The sequence below is a fragment of the Lycium ferocissimum genome, chromosome 7 (genome assembly GCF_029784015.1).
Source record: "Lycium ferocissimum isolate CSIRO_LF1 chromosome 7, AGI_CSIRO_Lferr_CH_V1, whole genome shotgun sequence".
Classification (NCBI taxonomy): Eukaryota; Viridiplantae; Streptophyta; class Magnoliopsida; order Solanales; family Solanaceae; genus Lycium; species Lycium ferocissimum.
The window spans coordinates 5,072,705-5,082,423 of NC_081348.1; the positions used below are offsets into that span (position 1 = coordinate 5,072,705).

The 9,719-nt window shown below is 36.6% G+C and overlaps 1 protein-coding gene across 1 annotated transcript; it reads left to right on the forward strand.

Annotated features, from left to right (window-relative positions):
• Positions 1 to 1,289: 1,289 nt before the first annotated feature.
• Positions 1,290 to 7,627, forward strand: LOC132063148 (mediator of RNA polymerase II transcription subunit 27-like). The gene is made up of 2 exons (XM_059455586.1): positions 1,290 to 1,510; positions 6,160 to 7,627. The coding sequence occupies exon 2, from the start codon at positions 6,224 to 6,226 to the stop codon at positions 7,469 to 7,471; it is 1,248 nt and encodes a 415-aa protein (XP_059311569.1). The 5' UTR covers positions 1,290 to 1,510; positions 6,160 to 6,223; the 3' UTR covers positions 7,472 to 7,627.
• The last annotated feature ends 2,092 nt before the right edge of the window (positions 7,628 to 9,719 follow it).

Below are 9,719 nucleotides of genomic sequence, written 5' to 3' on the forward strand. Positions count from 1 at the left end.
ATATTTCACCTTATTAAAGTGTATCCCCCTATTTTTGAGATTTAACAAAAATCTTTTTACTAACCAAAACTAGAGATTAAATTAATCTAACAATGATTAAACAATTTTATGAAACCCAACAAAAGGAATGAGAAGTAGAAAGAATGTTTTTTTTTATTTCAAAAAAAGAAAAAGCAAGGGGTGTGTATATTCTATAAAGGAAAAGATATTGGAATTTATAGGCTTAAGAAGTTAAATCGAGAGAACTTTTATATTTATGAACGGCTAGCCATAGAGGCTAATCAAAGCTAATAAAATAGGTTTTAACGCAAATAACGTGGGACTTGAATACAAATAATAGCACTTTATTTTTTAAAAGTTATTTTTAAAAATTAACTTTATTTTCATATGTGCTTTTTGAAATTTAGGGGTTAGATTGTATCATATTAGTGTAACATTCTATTTGAATTGAGTTGCTATTAAGTGAGTTCCCAATAGGATTGGAGTAATTTAGGTGTTAGAATTGTATCATTTAGTGTAATTTTTTTTAATTGAGTTGCTATTAATGTGAGTAAATTAGTTCCTAATAGGATTAGATTTAGTTAAGTTCATAGTCGTATAATTATTATCCTAACGTGCACAATACCAATTCTGTCCTTTTCTTGTATATTCTAATGAAATAATTAAGGTGATAAAAGTCGTTCAATATTTAAAGTATATTTTGGTCAACCAACATTTATATTCATGTTTTTAAATTAATATAGATATAGATATAGATGTAGATGTAGGTATAAGTTATTTTCTATTTTTGCCAAACACCCAAATAAATTAAAAATGGCTTATCCAAACGGGCTCTGAATTAAAAAACGGGAAAAGGGTCAAAAATACCCCTCTACTTTGGAAAAAGGGCTAAAAACATCCCCGAACTTATTTTGGGTGAAAAAATATCCCTCACATCCTTAAAGTTTAAACATATCATTGTCTTGACGGAAATTATCTCCCAAAATAACCCAAAATTATTTTTTAAACCCACTCTATCATCTAAATCCAACCCAGCTAAATAATAACCCATAAGATCCCCATATTCCCCCAATTCCCTCAAACTTCAAACCTATGTATTTGGGGGGTATTTTTGACTAAAAATAAGTTCGAAAGATATTTTTAGCCCTTTTTTCAAAGTAGAGGGATATTTTTGAGCCTTTTCTCTTAAAAAAATCATGGAAGGTGATATATCAAGCGCGTTGTTTAAAAAAAAAAAAAAAGGTTATAAATTGGGAATTAACCTGGTTGATTAGGGAAGCCTAAAATAATTAGGATTGGGCTTTTGGTCACCCCCAGTATTGACCCGTATTATGCCTAACCCGAAAGAAAACCCTAATTAAATCTAGCTCCAGCTATATGCAGTCCATTCATCCTCTTTATTTTTAGACAGATCCCATAGTGAGATTTACACCATCAATCAAGATTAAAAAAGAAAAAATTACTTCTTTTGGTTCTCGCCATCTTTGATAAAGAAGGGGATGTTCATAAGGTGAGGCTCACCAACTCTATTTATTATTAGCATCTTATTTTATATTTCTAGTGACTTTGTTAGTTGGAATATTTTGTATCTTGCCTTGTTCTTTTCTGCTAAATTGTGAGTATCTTGCTCCCCCTTTATCAACTGAACTAGTTGAATCTCTTGGTATTATTTTAATTTAATGCATGATTAAAAATGGATTACAACATAAGGTATGTATTGACGGGGTAGCACTATTGCTTGTAGCATCAAGATTATTTATTGCTTCTAAAATGTGGCCAGAACTTAAACAACTTGTGATTGGAATTTTCTGCTTATTGATAGACAATGCTTGAATTCCATGGTAAATACTCAAAATGTAAAAATTTCATAATTTTCTTTGTAAACTTCTTTCGCAAGGATGGTGGAGCAGGTTCTTCAAGGTGTTTGCTTAACCCCAACCGTAACCAGCCCGATTAGTTACTTTAGATATATAAAAAATATAAGGGAATGTTGGACTTTTTTTTTAGTCCATGTAGTCCACCTCCACCTTTCTAAAGCAGATTGCTGAATAGATCTTCCGCAAAAATTATCAGCAGTGGCAGTGATACCCATTGATATAGGATGATTTTTGGTTTAGAAAGTGTGTTATCCTAGAATCACATTAGAACTATCGAGTCAAAATTTGCTTCTGTGGACTTTCTTTTTTTGGTTATTTGACCATGGTCTACCTTGAAGAGTAGACCATGGTGAAAAGCCTTGTTCTTGATCATCAGTGAAGAATTGCATAAGCATTTAAATAACACATTTGTTTCCTCCTGGTGACATAACAAGCACTGGAGGTGATTCACTGTGCCCTTCTTGTTGCTTAGAATGGGTAAGAAGGCTACATAGCCCATACACATTTCTTAAGTTGAATTGTTAATTGTTAGATAAGCTGATGACCAGTGGCCTATTCCTACCTTGAACAACTTATGAAGACATGCAAACAATAACCTGTTAGTTTGTTTCTCCTTGGTGTCCTACATCTTGCGGTAATTCATAGCAGTGTTGTCAAAGACGCGCCTTAGCCCTGAAGCGAGGCTCAAAACATGTTGAGCGCTTCGCCTCGCTTTATGGCGCTTCAGTGTCATCATCAAGGCTCTAAGACATGCTTTTCCTTGCCAGTGAGCTTCTCTTGAAGAGGGGACACTAAATAATTGATATTTCACTTTATCGTAATGTTTGTACTCTTTCTTTGTCCATATATTTGTTATTCATGCTTATTATTATTAGTCTCTTGGACTAATATATATATATATATATATAGAATTGAACGAGGAGCCGTATGAGGTGAAAATCTCAGGTACGGTTCTGTAGAGTGGCAGTAAGGGTGACTTATCTGTCAACTTTTCCACTATCACCCCAAAAAAATCAAACTCGCCTTACGTAAAGTTGCCGTAGTACGATTTACGATTAACCTCGGATTTGAAATCACCGCTTATATGCCCGTATTGGCCATAATTCACAAGAACATTCGTAGTCTTAGTAAGAGGGAAGGGTTAAGGATTTACCCGATGTGAGATATCACATTGTTCGAGGAACCCTAGATGTTGTCGAGTAAAGGATCGTCAACAAGGGCGTTCTAGTGCATTGTAGATTCTTATCCAACACTTGTATCATTTATATATATATATATATATATATATATATATATATATATATATATACACATATATATTTGTATTTTTGCACCTTGCGCCTTTTTTCATTAAAGCCCACACTTTATTTGCGCTTAAAGCTCCAGCTGACCTTAGAGTTTTTTTGCGCTTTTCGCGTTTGATAACACTGATTCATAGTCCCCTACTTTCTTCTTTATGAGAATGTAGGTTACGATAGCCCTACATTTCTACGGAAGGTACTAATCTATGATCATGCAAATTTGTTGCCTCTCTTTTGCTGCTTATCCTATGAGTTATGTCCTTCATGTGGTTCAGGACAGTGTTTTAAAAGGCGTTTTCGGGGCGAGCCTCGGGGCGGGGCGTATCAAAAATGCCCCGGGGCGATGGTTCGAGGCGAAAGTCTCAAAAGGCGTACGCCCAGCAATTCGGGGCGTACGTCTGGGCGTTTGGGGCGAGTTTTGTTGGGGCGTGTTGGGGCGTAAGCCCAGAAAACTTCTTCAAATTGAAACAAAATTTGTTAAATAAGTCCTCAATATAATGCCCAAATTCTCAAAAGTCAACTAGTAATTACTCAAATATTTTAAAAAGTAACCGAAACATTAAATTTAAAAGTCACGACCTTTTTTTTATTACTAGAATGCCTAATATATGTTCTTTTCCAATTATTTATCTTGTCTTCTACTATCTCAAAAAAGTAACGAGCGATCAACACTGTGCTTGTAAGTAGCGTATAATAGATTGTTCGATTAGTTTTTTTGGGGATGGATATATATTTATAGTTTTCTTCAAATTTTTACGCTATTTTACTTATTTAAAAGTATTTATTATAATTATATCCTTTTATGAAATACTAAAAATTAAAGTCCCCCGGGGCTTACGCCCCATGCCCCGCGGCTTACGCCTCGCTGAGGCAAACGTAAAACGCTTCGCCTTACGCCCCCGCCTTTTAAAACACTGGTTCAGGAAAGTTTGATGGCCTTTTATTTTCTTTAAACACTGGACACCAAGAAGAATGCAAACAACACTAACCTATTAGTTTGTTTCTCCTTGGTATCTTACATGTTGTGGTGATTCAAAGTCCGCTACATTCTCCTTCTCATGAGAATGTGGGCTACGATAACCCTACATCTCTATTCGGTTATCTTTACGGAACCTACGGATCTTTGATCATTTAAATTGGTTGCCTCTTCTTTTGATCCCCTACCCCAAGAGTTCCTTCATATGGTTAAGCAAAATTTTGATGGCCTTTTATTTTCTTTAAACACTGGACACCAAGAAGAATGCAAACAACAATAACCTATTAGTTTGTTTCTCCTTGGTATCTTACATGTTGTGGTGATTCAAAGTCCCCTACATTCTCCTTCTCATGAGAATGTGGGCTACGATAACCCTACATCTCTATTCGGTTATCTTTACGGAACCTACTGTTCTTTGATCATTTAAACTGGTTGCCTCTTCTTTTGATCCCCTACCCCAAGGGTTCCTTCATGTGGTTAAGCAAAAGTTTGATGGTTTTTAGTTTGTTTAAACATTGGACACCAAGAAGACATGCAAACAACAGCCTATTAGTTTGTTTCTCCTTGGTATCCTACATGTTATGGCGATTCAAAGTCCCATGAGAATGTAGGCACTAATTATGATTATTTAAACTTGCCTCTCTTTTGCCCCTAACCGAGAGTACCATGCACATTATCTCATCCCTGTGATATTGCTTATGATTGACAGTTAAATGGATGGACAACACATCAAGGATATGCTGATTGTAATGTGAAAATAATAAACTTTAACTATAAGCCAGCTTGTATTGAATGTGAAGAGTTAAGTTGTTCCTTGGGGTTGTACTCTTGCTGGGTGTTTGTTTTCTTGGATGTTTGTCTTGAAAGCTCGTGCATTCTCTTTCTTCCATTGGAGGTTATTCTATGAGTTTGTTTTGAATCATAGTGATTCTTTCTGGTCCTTGCTAGCATTTCTCCTTTTCCCCTTTTCTATGTGGTACTGTTTTATTTCCTGAATAGCGAATAGTGACCAAAGGTTCCTAACTAACCTAGTGTATTTTTATTTGGTTACCTGTTGACTGCTACTTCTTGAGTAAACTAAGCTTGTCTACGCATTCCTAACCTACTACTTTCATGTAGTTGGATAGTAATACCCATAATAAAATACAAAATATCTGATGTTATCCTGTAAAATATTCTTTAATGTTCTCCTTACTCAAGTTCAATGAATATAGACATGTCGTGAATTTAGAACATATAATTTCATTGATTCTCTTGACTTCGTCTACTCTATGGTTTGTCATTCAAGAAGTAATATTTGCTCAGAAATTTGGATGGCTACCATTTTTTCAGAAAGATATCAGTAAGTTGGATGGCCTAACAGTTATAGCCAAAAACATGTGCAAATTGGACAAAAAGAAATGCAGAAAATACCAAGTGATTGTTTGTTGTATCCTGTTGTCCTACAACATATGACTGATGAACAGTCTCCTTCTTCAGAGTGGAAAGGAGGCTACAGTCACTCAGACAGCCTCTTAACATGCTGCTATAGTTATCTTGGGAATATGCAATAGCTGTAAAAATCCTTTGCCTTCCCATTCTAGGTGTATATTTTTGTACTGTACAATTGGGCAAAAAAGATTACAGAAAATACTGAGTGATTGTTTGCTGTATCAAGTTGTCCTATAAAGTTGAGTGATGAACAGTCTCCTTCTTCAAAGTGGAAAAGGAGGCTACAGTCACTCGCACATCCTCTTAGCTTGCTGCTGTGGTTCATTTTTGTTTTCCTTCACTACTTTATGTACATGTCCTAGTTTTATGGGTTTCTTGGTCAGAATTTTAGCTCTGAAGCACGATATCAGACATACTTGAATGTTGAGGCTAAGTGATGACAAAATGAATTGCATTGAGGTGTCCATTGAAAATTTTGAAATATGATATGATGAAATGTAGGTTTTGAACTGGTTTTTATGGTTAGCGGTTAAGGTTGACTCTCACTCAGTTCTTTTTTGAAAAATGAAAATAGAACACTTCATCCACGGGAGCATAATTGCCAAAAATAAAACCTTGCAAGGTTCAGATTTGTGTAAATGCAGCAATCAACACTACCACCACATATGGCGGCGGTACCAGGAGCTTCAGCGGCGGAGTCCAACGATTCGAATGGAGATGCGCCACCGAAGCAGGTGGCAATGGCACTGGAGCGGCTGGGGCAGGCTAGTCGACTCATAGCTGATATCAGACTTGGCGCAGATCGGCTTCTGGAAGCCCTATTTGTGGCAGCTCAGCCACAACACTCTTCTAAACCTTTGCATCTTATCCGCAAAGAAGAAGATTCCATGAGACAACACCTTCAAGACCTTCGCTCTGTTGGAAGGCAGTTGGAAGATTCTGGTGTTCTCAATGATTCCCTTCGATCACGAAGTAATTCATGGGGCCTCCACATGCCCTTGGTTTGTCCCGATGGTGCTGTTGTTGCATATGCATGGAAGAGACAACTTGCTGGTCAGGCTGGTGCATCTGCAGTTGATAGGACCAGGTTAGCTCTCAAGGCCTTTAATGATCAGAAAAGACGATTTTTCCCACACCTTGATACCAATTGTGGTGGGGAGGGTGCGACAAAGAAACTTTGTGGTCCTCCATCAACTGATCTAGAAGAAACTTGTGAACTGAAAACAGTGTCTGAAGTTTTGACACATCTGAAAAAGGAGGTTCCAAATGTAATAACTTTCTCCTACCAGCGTTTGGATTGGTTAAAGCGGGCAACCTCATTGCCTTCTTCGACCAGTGAAAATTCTATTGAATTATCGAAAGAGAATACTTTCCAAAGCACGACAACGTTAAGACAAGGATCATCTGATGATGTTATTCCAGACAAGGTTGCTATAATCGAATTGTTGATTCCTTCTGTTTTTAGAGCCATAGTATCAGTTTCCCCTGCTGGTTCCTTGGATCCTGATGCTGTAGCTTTCTTCTCGCCAGACGAGGGTGGTAGCTATGTACATGCGAGGGGATTTTCAGTTCATCATGTATTTAGGCACATCACGGAGCATGCTGCTATGGCTTTACAGCATTTTACGGGTGTTGGTACGGAGACAGCCTTGCTTTCTTTGCTGTTGTGGGTCTGCAGCTACCAGACTTTGTTCTCAAAAGTTTGCAACAAGTGTAGTCGTCTACTATCAATGGACAAAGAGTCTGCTATGCTACTGCCTCCTGTTAATCGCCCTTACCGGAATTTTTGTGCGGGAAAATTCTTGTCAAAGTCCGTCTCAAAAGAGGATCAAAGTGTGGATTCTACTCAGGGTTTTCATATCGGCTGCTTTTCTGAGGAAGCATAGAAAATCAGCTTTCTGACACCTTAACTGAAACATTGTACAAAGAAATTCTAAATCTATAAATAGGCTTTCAACTATTTGGACCTCTTCCCAACCAGATATTAGCTGCTTTTGTACTTTCTTTGTTTTCTTGCATTTACATTTATTTCCTTCTAATCATGCTTGATCTTGAAGATTGTGCTAAGAAATGTCAAATTTATAGGTGTTTTAGTTCAACAACAAAAAGAAGGTACCTCATCAACTTTGATTATAAATGTAGCACTTTGAATTGTAGCAGGACTAGATACGCTTTTCCCTTTTATTTATTAGCATATCGCAGGACAAGATTGTTATGGAATGGCTAAATTAGATACTGCACATAAAATTGAATGTAAACTATGCTTGTTTGATTACTACGTTAAGTTTCGTTTATTTTAAAACTCATGAGTCGTAGATATTGCGTAGCTGATATGACTCGATACAGGACTGGCAAAGGTATATCTACTTGTGATGGATTGTTAATGCTTATTGAGAAATGAAGAGTCTAGGGAGAGGTGGATTCATACCTTTTACATAAAAGGGAAGGATTTGGCACAACTCAACAGTCCAAAGCAAGCTTGATGTGGTTGGTGAAAGAGATATTTGATTTAAGGGATTGACTAGTGAAGGATGTGGATCTTACTTCAGAACTTAGTTTGATGTTAAGAGAACTTTTAGTATAACGAAAGCCAATAACTCATTTCTTCCTCAATTCCAAAAAGTACCATGGAAGAGTTTGGTTTTGGTGTAAGGTGTTTAGTGCCTAGACACCGGTTCATTTTATAGATAGCTATGCAGATAAGGCCATCTACTATTGACAGGTTAAAGAAATGAGGAACACGGGTATGCAAAGAATGTGTATTGTGTAATTAGGGTGAAGAGGAAATACTGGCATATTTGTTCTTTGCCAGGCTTTTTTCAAGGTATATATGGAGGTCTCTGATAGCTTGGCTGGGAGCAAGTAGGATTATTGGAAGATCAGAGGATGAAGTGTTGTGGGCCTCTAAGATGATCAACAATGATCCACATTTGCAGGCCAAAGAAACTGTAAATGAAAGAGGAGTTTAGACAGTTTAAACAATTATCCTATATAGGTTGCTGGCTTGCTTGCGATAGGATGACGCTCTAGATCATACCCTTCCTAGAAGTTGATAATCTGGAGTTACTACAGCATTTGCAACGCCAAAATTTTGGTTAGTTAATAGTTTTTTTTTATTTTTTTAGGCCTCTTAACTCTTGAGGTGAAAGAGGTAGCTGTGTAAATTGATATACTTGGTTGAATCACGTGAAGTCCTTGTTTCTCCAAGCTTACCACTGATAAATTGATTTTGTAAGTGCGATTGCTATAATGTATACTTTTTCGATCACTTTGATATAAAGAGGAGTAATATATAATACAAGTCCCTTCCAAAGAATTTTATACCTCCTTTACTGTTATTTAGCAGCAAAGTTCGCATTGAATAACTTCCATGTTCAATTTTTTAATCATCCAGTGTCGAAAGTTGAAACATCAATTTGCTTTTGTATTGGTAAAAAATGAATTTGAGGCTTAGTTGTTATTGCAATGTGTTTATCATTCGAACTAGAACAAGGTCCCCTTTCTCAATTGGGCCTGGTTTGTAGTTGCAGCAGAAAAAAGTGGAGTCCTAGGCCAGCAAAGAAAAGTGGAACAAGTTTCTTCAAGTTTAGAAATGAGACTATTATGTCAAACTTCAATTCATGCAGTTATTTGTGTGTTGCTTGTAAGAATGTCTGACTCAATCTTCCTCGAAAATAGTGGTTGCTTGTTCCACAGAAACAACAACAATTTGCTATATGTCAGTAATTTGCTGGCTTCCATCTATAACTTCTTTGTGAAATGTATAAGCAAATATATATTTGCAGCAAGGTTAAGAGTTTTCTTTTTTCAGGTATCCAACCTTGCTTAAATCGATAAACTATACATGATATTAGCTCCTCAATTGCTTGCAGACTCATATTTTTATACTCTTTCAACCCAAAATTAAAACAACAGACGTGGTTCTTGTCACGTCCCGAACCATGGCCTGGGCGAAACACGGCACTCGTGCTTTACTGCATGTGACCGAGCGAACCACATAGCTTGCTGAATCATCATGAGGCATAATATGAGCGGAATATAACGTGAATGCATGATGAGCCTTTATAAAACGTAATAAGTCATAATACTTAATAAAAATACTTGTTTAAACATGAGTACGGAAATAACATGAAT

Coding starts and splice junctions, on each gene's coding strand:
- LOC132063148 (XM_059455586.1), top strand. CDS start 6,224: ATGCAGCAATCAACACTACCACCACATATGGCGGCGGTACCAGGAGCT.